Raw genomic sequence first — 17,416 nt, 5'->3', positions numbered from 1 at the left:
GGTCAGAAGCATATTGATCCTGATATTCATCCTGCCACTTCACAAAATGTGCCGTTTGAGTCCAAGCGAAGTACTTCATTCAGCTTGTCTTAGGAGAATAAATCAAGCTGACTTGGTGGAATGATTCTCAACACTAACATATCAAAGCTCTTGATCCTCTCGTGAAAGAGTTTCGATCTCTTCTCTGAGCAGAAAGGCCCTCCACTCCCCAGCCGCTTCGTTCAACAGCTCACCTTGACGGTCAGAGTGAATCCTCCGGAGTAAAGCGGGTTTTCTCTGTCCAGCTGGCCGTTCACCGTCAGGGATCCGCTGATGTAGTCCAGGGCAAAGACGCTGTTGGTGTTTCCTGGATAGAGAATGAGTGACAGAGCAAAGCGGGTCAAACGAAACTCCTGCGATGAACTGAGGTGCTTGTGGGAAGCGGAGGCGTTGACTGAGCCACATGCACATTTTTATTTAGGGTGACAGTCATGTGATTTGTCCCGTCTCTTTTCCAGAAGGTACAATTAAAGCGCAACATCACAGAGTAACTTTACATGTTCAGTCATATTTATTTCAAATGAACATTAAGGGATATTCCAAGGTCCGGAGCCCCAGCTGGAGTGTTATGACATCACTTTTCTCAGGTTACGGAATAACAGGAAGTTTTCACAGTCGAAGCACAACTTCAGAAAACAGTGTTTCAGATTATTAATCCTGCAGCGTCTTCATTCACAAGTTCAAGAGTGCCTGCTACTCTCACTCACTCACTTCCCTTAAGTGGTTAAAATATGAGATTATGACCCACTTCAGTCCTCTCCTCACACTTTCTTTTCCCTTTCTTCCTCTTACAAATTACCATCTTGTTAACGTTCTCTCCAGTCCACACTCTTCTTTGACGATCGCTCTAAGGCCTCACGAGTCCATTGACTGCCTAATTACACCCAGCAGACAGAGGCAGCTGAGGAGCACAGCCTGAACGGCTCACGTCGCCTCGCTTTAACGCGAGTTTTTCTCTGGTTCTCTGTGTTGTACTGCTCAGAGTCTACAGCCCTCCCTCTGCCAGGTGAATCTGAACAATAAACTTGTAATTTCGTAGTGATTCTTGCTGAATGAGGTCCCTGTGAGATTATAAACCATGAAAATGTTGCGTTACAAAAATGTTGGGTTTAGAATAAACAATAGACCAGACAAACTGAATGAGCAGATCCTAATAGCAAAGTAAAAATAGTCCAAATTCAGTCTTGTACTGTTGGTGCAAAGGACTTACAACAGCACAGTAAATCCTCTGTGCCGCCAGATCCCACATTCAACAGGATAATCTCAGTGAAACAAAAACGCAGAGGCATAAATCTGATCGTTCCCCAAAGTGATTATGAAATACATACGAAACGAACTCATTTCAACAGGCACATTTCTTTTGCAACGCTGGGTGATAAAGTTCAGTGATCAAAAGTGTGTTGCCTCTGTTTTTATGATAGCAGCTTGCATCCAGAATGCTGTAAAGAGATCTGATCAATTAAACGTTTTCAAAGTCTCTTTTTGCAGCGTAAATTAAATTCCTCCCCAAAACAAAATCACGTTTACCGCACTAGCAAAGGTGGCTTCACGGCAGGGGCGCATCTACAAGGGTGGCATAGGGTGGCAGTTGCCACCCTAAAAGAAAGCCTTGCTACCCCTGCTGCCACCCCAGCTGGCAGCTATAAATTCAAGAAAAATCAAACTTTTTCAACTCTCAGGCTCATAAAGACCTATTTGCAGTCTGCTTTGACAGAGAAGAGACTATGACGCTAGGCTGTACTCAGCATTGAATCAAAACGAGCAAAATCTTTGGATCTTGATGAATGTGTAAATAGTTTTGCTGAGCAACATGGAAACTGTCGCATTCAGTTGTTGTAGGAAGGACATAATTTTATTATGTGCTTTATTTTCATGATGGGCCTTTAAGCTTATTAAATGAGGACCCAAAACAAATGAATATGTAAATACTGGGAAAAGAAAAAGGAAAACGTGTTTCTGAGTGAACAATAAAACCAAAGTACAATATCTCGTTGCAGTGAAATATATACATACATATATATATATATATACACATATATATATATATATGCATATATATACATATATATATATATATGCATATATATACATATATACATATATATGTATATATATATATATATATATATATATATATGCATATATATACATATCCATATATATACATATACATATAAACATATATATACATACATATACATACATAGATATACATACATATCCATATATATGTATACATATATATATGTATACATACATATCCATATATATGTATACATACATATATATATATGTATACATACATATATACACACATATATATATACACACATATATATATATATACACATATACATATATATATATATATATACACATATACATATACATATATATATATATACATATATACATATATATATATACAGGTGCTGGCCAGTAAATTAGAATATCATCAAAAGGTTGAAAATATTTCAGTAATTCCATTCAAAACGTGAAACTTGTACATTATATTCATGCAATGCACACAGACCAATGTATTTCCAATGTTCATTACATTTAAATTTGATATTCATAAGTGACAACTAATGAAAACTCCAAATTTGGTATCTCAAAAAATTAGAATATTCTGAAAAGGCTGAATATAGAAGACACCTGCTGCCACTCTAATCAGCTGATTTACTCAAAACACCTGCAAAGGCCTTTAAAAGGTCCCTCAGTCTTGTTTTGAAGGCACCACAATCATGGGGAAGACTTCTGACTTAACAGCTGTCCAAAAGACAATCATTGACACCTCGCACAAGGAGGGCAAGACACAAAAGGTGATTGCTAAAGAAGCTGGCTGTTCGCAGAGCTCTGTGTCCAAGCACATTAACAGACAGGCGAAGGGACGGAAAAAATGTGGTAGAAAAAAGTGTACAAGCTCTAGGGATAACCGCACCCTGCAGAGAATTGTGACGACAAACCCATTCAAAAATGTGGGGGAGATCCACAAAGAGTGGACTGCAGCTGGAGTCAGCGCTTCAAGAACCACCACGAGGAGACTCATGAAAGACATGGGATTCAGGTGTCGCATTCCGTGTGTCAAGCCACTCTTGAACAAGAAACAGCGCAAGAAGCGTCTCGCCTGGGCCAAGGACAAAAAGGACTGGACTGATGCTGAGTGGTCCAAAGTTATGTTTTCTGATGAAAGCAAGTTCTGCATTTCCTTTGGAAATCAAGGACCCAGAGTCTGGAGGAAGAGCGGAGAAGCACAGAATCCACGTTGCATGAGGTCCAGTGTAAAGTTTCCACCGTCAGTGATGGTGTGGGGTGCCATGTCATCTGCCGGTGTTGGCCCACTCTGTTTCCTGAGGTCCAGGGTCAATGCAGCCGTCTACCAGGAAGTTTTAGAGCACTTCATGCTTCCTGCTGCTGACCAACTTTATGGGGATGCAGACTTCACCTTTCAACAGGACTTGGCACCTGCACACAGTGCCAAAACCACCAGCACCTGGTTCAAGGACCATGGTATCCCTGTCCTTGATTGGCCAGCAAACTCGCCTGACCTTAACCCCATAGAAAATCTATGGGGTATTGTGAAGCGGAGGATGCAATACGCTAGACCCAACAATGCAGAGGAGCTGAAGACGACTATCAGAGCAACCTGGGCTCTCATAACACTTGAGCAGTGCCACAGACTGATCGAGTCCATGCCACGCCGCATTACTGCAGTTATTGAGGCAAAAGGAGCCCCGACTAAGTATTGAGTGCTATACATGCACATTCTTTTCATGTTCATTCTTTTCAGTTGGCCAACATTAGAGAAACAAACATTTTTTCATTGGCCTTTAGAATATTCTAATTTTCTGAGATACCAGATTTGATGTTTTCATTGGTTGTCACCTATAAATATCAAAATTAAACGTAATAAACATCGGAAATACATTGGTCTGTGTGCATTGCATGAATATAATGTACAAGTTTCACGTTTTGAATGGAATTACTGAAATATTTTCAACCTTTTGATGATATTCTAATTTACTGGCCAGCACCTGTATATATATACATATACATATATATATATATATATATATATATATATATATATATATATATATATATACATATACATACATATATATATATATATATATATATATATATATATATATATATATATATATATATAATAGAGGTGTGAATCTTCACTTGTCTCCCGATTCGATTCGATTACGATTATTGGGTCAACGATTCAATTCGATTCGATATCCTGATGCATCACGATGCATCACGATTATTTCATATTGATTTGAATTCATCGATAAATAGAAGATGTCAGATAATTGCTTTTTTTTTGATCAAAAACGTAATTGACACAACCTGCCATCCCTCAAAAGCTCTCCATTCACAACAGGTTAGGACAAAACATTTTAAACATTTAAGAAGATTTAACAAAGTAAAACATCTGTTTCCTCGTTCAGCACCACTCCTTAGGCTGAGAAAATCACGCTTTGCAAAAACTCACAAAATCTAAAAAAGTACTGAAAATCTACAGGACACATAATGTAATAATAAAATCCATAATGGGTTCATATATGAGTGTTTAATGTCTCTGAGCAGCTCTAGAGTCAGATATTTATGCCACAGTTGAAGGGTGACAGAAATAACACCAAATGAAATGTTTGACTTAGTTTATTTCATTTGAACCCAGCGGTTCATTTCTGAAATGTTGGAGAATGAATCAAGTTCTGTTTGATGCAGAAAATAATAAAACATAAAACAAATTCTACACTTCCTATAATATTTAAGATGTGTGTTTTATTCTTTCTGATAATAACACCAGCAGAAGGCTGTGGGCTGGATTAGGATTAAATTACCCAGCTGATGGATCTCCTTCACTAACCAGCTAACTACAAACCTTTCCACTAACCTGTCCTGTGTGACCCTCACCATGTGACCCTCATGTCCATGCTGTCTCTGGAGGAGCAGATGGGAAACAAGATCTCCTGTAACTTAAAATGAACCAAAGCTTCCTCCCAGTTTCTCTTTAAACTGAATTTAACATCAGTTTATCTTCATGAAACAAAAGAATAAAGTGGAACAAGAACTTCTATCGTCTATCTCTCTCTCCTTTTAACTTCTCCGTGCCCCTACATAAAAGAGACAGACGATGATCACGCGGCAGCCGCCGTCATTGACCCCGCCCCCTCCCCCAAGACCGGATCTCCCTACATTACAACAAGCAGTCTGACTGAGCGCTTCCAGGAGAAATAATAACTAAATTATGAAAATAATAATGCGTGTTTGGAGCATCGGTTTGGAGGAGCGTCCTCCGATCGTCTCTCTTGTGTGAGCAGACAGTCTCTCTCTCTCTCTCGGTCGCTGATCGAGCGAGCGGAGCGCACCGCACGACAACCCGCTCAATTAACTTAATTCACGGCCCAAATCCAACAGAACCGGTCGGGCTGATTCGGTTCCGGTTTGGTCTTGGGTGACAACTCTAGCGCTTAGCCCTGCAGTACCACATTAAGGCGGAGGTAAATGTGGAGGACGCTCACTATGACAGATTTGGATACGGCGCTGGTGCCGCCGTTAACAAACAAAACTATGTTCCACTATAATCGATTATGGCGTACTCTTCTACGATGCAGAATCGTTTATGTCCGCATCCCGATGCATCGATTATTTGATTATTTTCCTCAGCTCTAATATATAATATATATATATATACACATTGCCACCCTAGAAAAAAGTTTGCCCCTCTTCTGCCACCCCGTAAATAATTTTGTAGATCCGCCCCTGCTTCACGGATAACGTTGCCATTGAACCAGCATCCTGGAACAAGGAAATCTAACTTCACAGCGCTGCCCAACAGGTTCAGGCAGGCTATGGGAGCAGCCGTTGCATTGCGCTCCTTCATTTAGAAGATAGACTGGTTTCAAGAAGGGTGTCAAAGAAGCCATGTCACTCCAGCAAAACCACCAGGCACAGGCTGATCTTCTGCTCAAGATCCAGGGATTGGACTACAGAGGACTGGAGGATAGCCTTTTGATTTAATGCTGCATCACTTTTCAGATTTTTTGGTGCATTCTTCTAGAGAAACAAATGTGAGAGAGAGGGGATGCCAGCAGTCCCTTTTAAAAACCCAAACTAGAGGCTTGTGTGAGCCGTTTCTGTAACAGAATATCTGGTTTTCTTCTCAAGTACCTCTACATGAATATTCTTTGAACCCATGTTTCTGGTTTCAAATTCGTTTTCTACAAAAGACAAACAATGACACATTTTCACAGGGTGAGAGAAACCCTTTTAGGTTCAAAGAACAAGGTCTAGACTCTAGAAAAACACATTCTGATGGCGAGTTCACCGCGCACAACAGCTACGGGTCAACATATTAACCCACACCCGTGTTCTCCACTTCCCACTCTCTTCTCTAATATGCCCTCTACTTGCTGTGGAATGAGAGGACGGAAGCTACAACAAAAGAGACATCACAGAGCAGGAGTGGCAGGCCAGTAAAGGGTGTAGAGCCTCTGGGTAATCAGCCTGGGTTGAGGCCAAAAGGTGAAGGAACAGGTGACTCGGGAGACGCCAGTCACAGCTCATTACGTGTAGCTTGTATCGTGCTTTTAAGTGTGCAGCTGAAGAGCAAATGTTTGAGATTTATATCTAAATTTCTCAGAGGTTTGAGATGACAACATACATTATGTACTTGGTGTGCACGGCTGCTGATAATTCATATTAAACCCATCCTTCAACTTAGGAAAACATGAGAAAGAATATCCTGCACTGGGGTGACAAGTTGCTCTGCAGTTCTCAGCCTTTCTCGCTTCTGTTTAAGTTTAATAAGCGCTTTATTTTCTGTTAGTTACTGCCTTCTACACACCATGCATGCTGCTGGGTTCTCTCTGTTAAAGGTGCGCAACTTAAACATTTTTTAAGAATTATTTCTGATTAGAATGGGTAACTGAGTTTTTCATGCAGGCTGAACATGAAGATAGTCTCCTACACCTGTCTCCTGCATCAGCTTCTGATAGAAAACAGACGGTGAAACTCTAGGATTAGAAAATCCTGACAGATCTACGTCACACTGTCACTTAACATTCATGGACTCGGCTTCTGACCAAGTCCTCCAAACACACCCACATCACCCCGCTTCTCCTCCAGCTTCACTGGCTGCCAGTCAACTTCAGGGTTCATTTCAAGATCCTGGTTCTGGTCTATAGGGCCTTACATGGACAAGCACCATCTTACATTGGTGATCTTCTTAGTCCCTACACCCCCAGCAGGTCCCTGAGGTCCAGTGATCAAAGCCTACTGGTTGTGCAGCACCAGGCTAAAGGTCAAAGGTGACAGATCATTTGCTGCTGTGGCCCCCAGACTCTGGAACCCTCTCCCCCTGAGCCTGAGATCAGTGGACTCAGTGGTCTCCTTTAAAAAGCAGCTGAAGACTCACCTGTTCAGGCTTTTGTGGGACCTTCGTCACCCTCTCCTTGTTCTGTTCTTATTCCGCCTTTCTTGGGATCCACTGATTTCCCTCTTTCTTAAAATTCTCTCTCCCTTTCCTCACATTTTGAAATGACAAATTTTTCCCCTCATTTAAAAAAATCTTCATTTAAAAAAATGTTCTCGTGAAGCGCCTCGTGGTTTTTATCTTGAGAGAAGGTATAGAAAAGATTTTCTTTCTTCTTTCTTTCTATGTACCATTAAAATAAGCAGAAGCAGCTCTTTTCCTTCAACAAAAGATGGGGAGGCATCAAACGATGGTAAATATTCTTTGGTTCCAGCGGTAATCTACATCATGCCTCTGGATTGCTGCGTCAGCTTCAACTGACCTGACTAGAACGACAATCTCCTCTAATGGTCATCCCCTTACCTGCACGACTGGACACACACTTGGCAAAGAAACACACCGACCTGAAAACCCATAAATCCAACAAACACATGGACAATCAGAGTTTTGCATTTGCTTTCAATCATAACGCACAGGGTTTTAGATTCGAGGTCCCCCTGCCTGGCCTTCCACCTCAGCTCTGCGGTGACGAGCATGACCCAAGAGACGGTCTGACATCACACTGAGTGACTCAGCGGTTCCAATGAGAGACAACCACATAATCCTATTCAAATTGCTGACAGGAGGCGCTCTTGAGTGATCTGCCAGGACACTGTGATTAGACCCCCCGGGGTTGAAAATTGCTGCATGCAGTGTTGCACAAAAAATTAAAGCAAAATTTTAAAAACTTGCAAACTTTCAATCCGCATTTGATAGTTAATAGCTATAATTTTGTTTATCAACCATGCACTAACGCGTAGACATATTTGGATTCTAAGACGACGACTCTGCGAGTGTGTGTGTGTGTGTGTGTGTGTGTGTGTGTGGCTGCTAACTATCAGAGTTTGATTCTGTGATTTGAGACTTCGGGGGATTAGCCATGCTCTCACATTACCAATAGTAGTGGACTGGAAAATGAGGAAACATGCCATGATTTTGTCTAAAGCAGACTTGATGCTTGAATGCACTCACTTGCTCACTCTCTCTCTCTCTCTCTTTCTGTCAAACACACACACACACACACACACACACACACACACACACACACACACGCACACACACACACATACACACACGCACACACACACACACGCACGCACGCACACACACACACACACACACACGCACGCACGCACGCACACACACACGCACGCACGCACACACACACACACACGCACACACACATACACACGCACACACACACACACACACACACACACACACACGCACACACACACACACACACACACACTTAGATAAATGCCCACAAGCCTAGACCCCCCCCACACACACACACACACACACGCACACACACACACACACACACACACACACACACACGCACACACACACACACGCACGCACACACACACACACACACACGCACACACACACACACGCACACACACACACACGCACACACACATACACACACACACACACACACACGCACGCACACACACACACGCACACATACACACACACGCACACACACACACACGCACGCACGCACGCACACACACACACACACACACACACACACACACACGCACACACACACACACACACACACACTTAGATAAATGCCCACAAGCCTAGACCCCCCCCCCCCCCCCACACACACACAGATGGACATAATCAGCCATTATTTCCTCTTAGTGTGCAATATCTTCAATAGAAAGTTCTTAAATTAAATTTTGCACTAATAAAGAATCTAATCATAACTTTAAAGAGGAGCGTGTAGATTTCATATTACCTATTGACAAACTGATTCACGTTCCCGTCGTCAACAGTGAAGCAACAACTCATCTCGTCACTGAAACGCTCTCCTGGACTTGCAGAGAGAAAAGCGCAGTGATCTGGAGGGAAAATGTGAAGCGGGCGTGTTTTTGAAGAGAGAAGTGGAAATTGCGTAGTTATGTGGGGTCTGCCCGTGAGAACAGAAGTAGGTTTTGTTTTTATTTGACGACTTCAACGGGGAGTGCGACAAGTGACGACGACTTCCTCTGAGCTTTTGAGGACAGCGGCAACAGGAGCTCTCCGAGTGTAATCGCCATGACTAAGATAGTGGCAACTGTTTCCTCTCATTTGTGACAACACTACGGGGGCGCTGGAACATTCTAGTAACGTGAACTGGCATGCAGCCAGTGCTCCGAGTCTGGAGGCTACGATTTAGCATATTTTACTAAATGTACACAAATTAGTGTCACTTTTAAAAATGACGCCTGCAGGCAAATCAAATTAATGATGTGATATCAATTATTGTTTTAAAATGACACTTTTCAAAGTTTTACCGAGTAGCTTATCAGGCTTGTCGACTCGCTTGTGCACAGACTCGCCGTCGACACGTTCGGTGCGTGACAGCTTTAGGTGCACACGTGTAAGTTAGATGGAGTGATAATAGCCCGGCGGGTGTTTCTCTGCCACCATTCAGCTTTTCACAACACGTCAGCGAGCTTCAAAGGCTGATCTTAAAAAAATCAAGGACATCAATGCTCTCTCTTTTTGCACACTAGATGCCCCTGCTTGGTGAGACAAACGCCACCTGGAACTGGTGAGATCCTGCTTGTAACATCAGATCCTTATGCACAGAAAGTCATTTTTACATCCAGTTTCCTTCAACCATAACAGCTCAAACTGCCTTCAGGCCAGCCTCGCACCAAAATCCGACTGGTACGGACTCTTTAGACACAAATCTGCAAGAAAATACAAACATTTTCACTTGCAATGACACCAAATTGATTCTTGTGAAAATGTAACGAGAAAACGACGAAAGACAGAGCTCATTGTTTTTCACCCCAACAGCAGGAATGTGGATCGTTATGTTGATCTTGGCCCTCTTTCTCCCTACTCAAAACCAGTTGTTACCAGTTTGGGGGTGAAACTTGATGCAGGACTTAAATTTGATGCTCACATCAATTCTGTGATCTGGTCCAGTTTCTTTCACCTGAGACGCCTTGCAAAAATCAAGCATATGCTGTCGAGAGCCCACCTGGAGCGGGTACTGCATGCCTTTGTTATTTCTCGGCTTGACTACTGCAACTCTCTATATGCAGGGTTGTGTCAGTCATCACTGCGTCGCCTACAGGTTGTGCAGAACAGCGCCGCCAGGTTCCTGACTGGGACCAGGAAACGGGACCACATCAGTCCGGTTCTGGCCTCCCTGCACTGGCTTCCAGTTTGCTATCATGCACAATTCAAAATACTCGTCTTTGTTTATCATTTCTTCCAGGGTGGTGCTCCTCCCTATCTAGCCACACTCCTGAACAAACATTCCCCATCACGCGCTCTGCGTTCCTCTGACCAAGGCCTGCTCACTGTCCCTCGTTCTAGGTGTTGTACTCGTGGGGACCGGGCTTTCTCAGTCCTAGCACCGTCACTCTGGAACCAGTTGCCACCCTCAGTTAGGCTGTCCCCACCTCTGCCAGTCTTTAAGAGTCGCCTAAAAACACACCTCCTCCGCTTGGCGTTTCCTGAATGTGTTTGATTTTGGCCCTCTTTTATGTTGAATTTATTTCACAGTTTTCATTGGTTCACTCTATCCATCCACTCAATCCAAATGTGTTTCACACATTTGTCCTGTACCACAATGTTTCTTCTATCTTGTAATTTCTACTTTGTAATTTGAATTGCTTTTATTGTTGATTTATTCAATTTATTTACCTACAACTGTACCATGTTCAGTGCTTTGGGCTTCCTGACAGGGTTGCGGAAGGCGCTTTATAAATAAAGCTTTGATTTGATTTGATTTGATTTGAAAACTGCAAAAATAAAAATAAAAAATAAATAAAAAAATCACATTTGTATGACATTAGTTCACATCATGCAAAATGGTTTTAATTATGTCCTAATTTACACACACTTTATGTTTTACCTGTACTGTACTTTGGTCTGCTGACATGCTGTTTGTAACTGCGGTTTATAAATAAATCGGAATGCATTACACCTCTCTTTCTTCTCTCCAGTCAGTCACAACTTCGTAGGGATGAGTACCGAATTCGGTACTTTTTAAGGTACCGACCGAATTCCATAGTACCGACCGAACACCGATTCACGTCATTTCAAACGGTGCCTCGTTTCGGTACTGCCAAGACAGTTGCGCATGCGCAAGAGCGTTATGTCGCCGGTCCCTGCGAGCCCGTTGTAAACAGAGCAAGCATGGTAGAAAGAACGCACGCTAAAACTTGGGTCCACTTCACTAAATGTGATGGGTAACTGGGTGATGAAACTAGCGACAGACAACGATCTAAGTGAGACATCCTCATCTTAATCTGCTCCAGTAGGTAAATAAAATGTTTAAGATAACGTTACCTTGATTTGTTAGCTTCCGTTTCGCTATGGTGCGTTCGCTTTCTCCTCGGAACTCCGAATTTCCGACTAGAAGAACATGAACGCGCTCTAAAGTTTGGCTTTACTTTACTAAATGCGACGGGTGAATGGGTGAAGGTAAAACCAGCGACAACGATCTAAGTTTGAGGCATCATCGTTTTAATCTGCTCCAGCAGCTAAATAAACTGTTAAAGATAACGTTAACTTGATATGTTAGCTTCCATTGCCACCGTTGTTACCAGCTAATGGTGCGTTCGCTTTCTCCTCGGAAATTCTAACTTCCCAGTAGGAAAAATCAAATGAAAAAGGACGGCAAAAGGAATGAAGATACACAGTAAATTTAGTTCACAGTAAAGATGTTTGATTCAGTTTAATTATCAGCTTATAAAACTACAAGGACGATGTTAAAATACAAACTTGTATGTTATTTATCGTGATATTTATCATATATGGTTATATATTGAGAAAAATATATATTTAATTATAAAAGAGAATTAAAATAATAAACACTCAAAAGTATCGAAAATTGGTACCGTTAAGTACCGGTATCGACTCGTAGGTACCGGGAATTAGTACCGGATCGATTCAAATGTCAAAGGTACCCATCCCTACAACTTCGTTTCCAAAGTTTCCAAATCACACCCAAAAGTTGTGTCAATCATTTCTTGCATATTCTGACTGATGTAAAGCAGCTGTGTCTAAAACCTTCAAGACAACGGCCAAACTAGTAAAATCCCTCAGGGACACAAAAATGTGATTTTTAAATAATGGAAAAAGGCCTAAATTAGATATTTAAGTAAATATCTAAACATTAAAATGTTAAAAGTGTAGATCCACACTAACAGTCTACTGACGAGATAAAGTTCCAGCCTTCTAACAATGCATTTGCACTCTAAGAAATTAAATGTTGAATTTAGCAAGTTGTGTCAAATGGTTTCACTAAAAAACTGCTTCTTAATTAGTGGGGACACACAAACGAGAATCCATTATTTTAGCGTCCGTCTTCATGCTTTAACAGTAAACAAGCCACCAGTCACTAGGTGGCAGCAGCGCTCAGACTAATCAACAGGCTGCCTGTTTCACCCAGTAGAAGAAGCAGACCAGTGCATCGAGCTGACGAAAAACAGCCGAGGCGCCAGAGCTGGAGATGGCGGACAGTAGAAAAAGATGAGAAAATACAACAAAGCCTTAAAGAGCAAGTCACCCCCAAATCAACTTATTTTTCTGATAAACTATATAAATGTGTGTCTAATCGTGCTGCAGACACATGTAGTCACTAGTTTTTCACTTTAGTGCGTTTTAGTTAAAATTTTAATGTTCTGCCTAAAACTGTCAGTGTTGTGCCGTCGTCAGGTAAACACTCTGCACTGCATTTGAATTTAAATCTGCCATCGCTATTGGCTAAGAGGTACCCCAGAACATTAGCTGGTACATTATGATGTCACAATGTCGTTGTGAACCTGTGTGTGTGTGTGTGTGTGTGTATTTGTTAGCGGCTCCGCCCTCTCGGTCTGCTAGGCAACTGCATTTGTTGCATTTTTCAAACAGGAAGTGGGAGTGGAGTAATACTCTGGTAGGGGGTGACTTGCTCTTGAATTACACCTGGATTAACTGAATACGGTCAGAAGAAAAAAAATCCCCCATTAGCTGGTGAAGTTGGTGGAGCGTATGTGCTCATAGGGTGGGGGTTGAAGGAGAATAACTGACAACCACAGCAGCTTAAAGGTAGAGTGAAATATGTTTACTTTTAAAATTACATACTCTTTACCTTCAAGCAGCTAGGTTTAATGGAACCAGCTGGCATTACTTGGTTGAGCAAATTCAACATTTCATTTTTTAGAGTGTGGGGGCAACACAACATCACTCTGAGAATGGCCCCCAGGCCACATTTTGGACACGCTTGATGCAAAGAGAGAAAAATAAGAAACAGAAAATGTTTCAGTTTGTTTCCAGACACATGAAAATCCTAACTTCAAACAATATTCGTCTTTCAAATTTCAAAACAATTTCATATTGTTGTGACTAAACAGCATTTGTGAGATGATGAGCAAAGAGTTAAAGAGCAAGTCACCCCCTACCAGAGTATTACTCCACTCCCACTTCATGTTTGAAAAATGCAACAAATGATGTTGACTGGCAGACAGAGAGGGCGGAGCCGCTAATACACACACACACACACACACACACACACACACACACACACACACACACACACACACACACACACACACACACACACACACACACACACACACACAGGCTCGCAACAACATTGTGACATCATAATGTACCATCTAATGTCATTGTGTACTTCTTAGCCAATAGCGATGTCAGATTTAAATTCAAATGTAGTGCAGACTTTTTACCTGACGACGGCACAACACTGACAGTTTTAGGCAGATTATTTAAATTTTAACTAAAATGTGCTCATCAGCACCCCAGCAGAAAGGGTCGAACTCTGGGAACCGGTAACGGTTGTACCCCATGTGCAGCAGTATCGGGGCCAGAGTGAATAGGGTGTGTATGGGGAGCATGAGGGAGGGAGTGTGTGACTGTGTCTGTGTATGACTCTATATGTCAGGTGGGGCCTTTGACTCCTCGCTTCTCCTGGTGTGGGGTGCGGTGCCTTGGTCTGCCTGAGTGTTCGTGGCTCCCGGGTCAGGGGGTTTAAGTATTTTGGCGTCTGCCTGATCAATCCTGGTGGCTGCATGGTGGGATCTGGGTCCCTGGGCTCTGTTGGGTCCCTGGCGGGGCTGGCCGCCCCTGGGTCCCGGGTTGCTGGGTCCCAGGCTCAGCCGGCTAGTGGGTGCGAGCCTGTGGGCTTGCCGCTGATATCTCCCGGGACTCTGCCGGCTGCTGGTTGTGGCCCCCCGGGGCGATTCTCTGTGCCTCTTGAGGGGGGCAGGGGCTTTTCTGGTTACAGTCTCCCTGGGGTCCCTGCGCTCTGGGGAAGCTCCTTGATCTCTGGGACTTGGAGCTCCTTCCATCTCCTGCACATCTTTGGGGGGCAGATCTGTGGCCCCTCACACTCTCTATTGGACGCTCCTATAGAGAATCCTTACATAAACAAGTACGTGTACACACACAGGTGCTCACATGATGCTCTCATAAGTATGGACTTGGGCATGTTCAACACATGCCTTAAGGCTGTGGTTGGCACTAAATGCACTGTGGTTTATTATCGTGTGATTGTTTAGTTAAACAATGTTGATTTTATATTTCCTCATCAGGTTGACACAGTGACAGCTTGCTCCTGTTGTATTGTTGTGTGTTGTTTATCTTTTTTCCCCTTCTGCAGGTCTAGAAGCACTCTTGTTCATCGTTGACTGTTTATGTTTGCCCCCCCCCCCCCCCCCCCCCCATCTCTTCCTTTCTCTTTCACCTCTGACTCCGTGTCTGTTCGGAATTACAAAGCATTCAAAAACAACAACAATAAAGTTTTAAGTACATTAAAAGCAGACACTTTGATGCTCCACCTGAGAGTAAATCTGTAAGGCTTGTCACCGGCATTCAGACATCAATTCTGTTTGCTTCACAGCCAGACAGGACACGAAAAAAAAAATGCACTAAAGTGCCAAATGATTGACTACACATGTATACAGCACAGTTAGACATTAATTAGTATAGTTTATCAGCTAAAAAAACTTGGTTTGGGGGTGACTTGCTCTTTAAAAACAGCAATTTTTTTATTATCTTGATTTAGTGCAAAATTCACTGTTAGTGGAAACCTGGTGAGGTCTGGACGTGAACGTGATTATACTCGACCGTTAGACTCGACCAGACACCACAAAACTTATTTCTGTGCCACGATCGTTGTTCCCGAGACTCTAATCTCTCCCCTCTGAGAGATTACATAGCAGCACAGTACGAAGCGCCTCAGAGCGTCTAATTGAAACCCAGAGAAATCCCGCTCACAGCGCGGTAACAATAACGGGTCCCAATAGAATTAGAGGTATTAGGCTTGGCCGTATTACAGCATGCCTGCTGATGCAAGTTAGGGAGTAGGAGCATGGAATAGGAGCATCAGGGTGTAGCAGAGCTGTAGGATGAAGATACATGTAGAAAGGAAGACGGCGGGGACGTAATCGCCTTTACTACTTATCAAACTGTCCAGGCAGGAAATGGCACGGCTGTCTGACCTCTTTCCTGCGGGAAGCTCAAAGACGGGGCCAGTCGTCCTTTTCAGGGCCCACAATGTTCACCTGAGCTGTATCTCTCACGGTTACTGACCGTCTCCAAACACAGTTCAAAGTGCTGCACAAGGAAGACGTCACTGTGTACAGATTCAAATAATTCATAAGATAGGCTAAACAACTTAAGTCTAATTTTCAAATATGGAGGTGATGCAATAAGAGGAGAAATGAAGAGAGACAAGACTGATCTGAACAGGATGTCCCTACATCCCGTGAGACGAGACGCTGACGCCCATTCTGCTGCTTTTTACACGATTATTGCAGCAGAGCTGAGAAGCAGCTCTTTACACAAGTCAGCTCTTATCCTAGTAGAACGCTTGGACAACATCTGTTGGAATATAACTTTAAGGCGTCCTAGGATACAAAACTATTATACGTGTCCTAAATAAGAATGAACCATGGAAACAAAGAAACACACAGATCTCTACAGCAGCTGCTGACAGGTCACACATTTAGGCGCTAATAATTAATTCAATTCAATTCAATTCAATTCAAAAATACTTTATTAATCCCAGAGGGAAATTGATTGCTGTAGTAGCTCAGAATAATAATAATAATCAAGTCATCAAAGAGTTATTGTATATTACAATGGCTGTTGGTAGGAAGGATCTCCAGTAGCGGTCAGTGTTGCAGCCAAACTGAAGAAGCCTCTGACTGAAGACACTCTTCCGTTGTCGGACAGTCTTGTGAAGAGAATGCTCAGGGTTGTCCATCATTTTCTTGATTCTCTGGAGAATCCTTCTTTGCATTATCTCCTCCAGCGGTTCAGAAACTGCCGAAACTCTGGCTGAGTCCTTGAAAGGGCTTGGAGTTCCTCCATCTTGTTGGTCAGTGATCTCACATTGCCCATTATGATCGATGGAAGAGATGGTTTGAATTTCCTCTTTCTCTGTCTCTGTTTTGCTACCGCTCTGCATCCACGCTTCTTGCGTTTTTAGCTCATTTGGGTTTTGTGGCTTCAGTTGAGGTATTATTTCAGCCTTTCCAATGTTAATCAGCTGCTCCTGATTGTAAACCAGACCGTAGCCATGGTTACGCATCATAACAAATGCTCAAAAAGTGAGAAAAGCTAAAAAATAGCAGTAAAAATCCCCCAAGCCTCACAGCACCAGAAACAGAAAAGTAAAATGTCCAAAAAAATACAGTTTTTCTTGAGAAACTAGAAGAAAAAATGCCCAAGAAAAGGCAAAACTTACATATAGTCAACAGAGCTACTCCAACATGCAGCCACCCAGAGCAGCGCAGTTCCGGAATAAATTACTTCTTTGTCAGGCTCTGAATTACTTCTTATTACCGTGTCGACGGTAATAAATTACTGGAAGTA

The 17,416-nt window shown here is 42.6% G+C and overlaps 1 protein-coding gene across 2 annotated transcripts in view; it reads right to left on the bottom strand.

Annotated features, from left to right (window-relative positions):
- cdh23 (cadherin-related 23) overlaps positions 1–17,416 on the bottom strand; it is a 405,629-nt gene that overhangs the window by 181,636 nt on the left and 206,577 nt on the right. For both annotated transcript variants that reach the window (XM_070542163.1, XM_015943881.3), the window contains exon 10: positions 234–346. In XM_070542163.1, coding sequence (XP_070398264.1) covers positions 234–346 — 113 coding nt within the window. The remainder of the gene's footprint in view (positions 1–233; positions 347–17,416) is intronic.

This window comes from Nothobranchius furzeri, chromosome 12 (genome assembly GCF_043380555.1).
Source record: "Nothobranchius furzeri strain GRZ-AD chromosome 12, NfurGRZ-RIMD1, whole genome shotgun sequence".
Classification (NCBI taxonomy): domain Eukaryota; kingdom Metazoa; phylum Chordata; class Actinopteri; order Cyprinodontiformes; family Nothobranchiidae; genus Nothobranchius; species Nothobranchius furzeri.
Note: the sequence above shows the minus strand (reverse complement) of the source record. Positions and strands in the feature narration are given on the sequence as shown.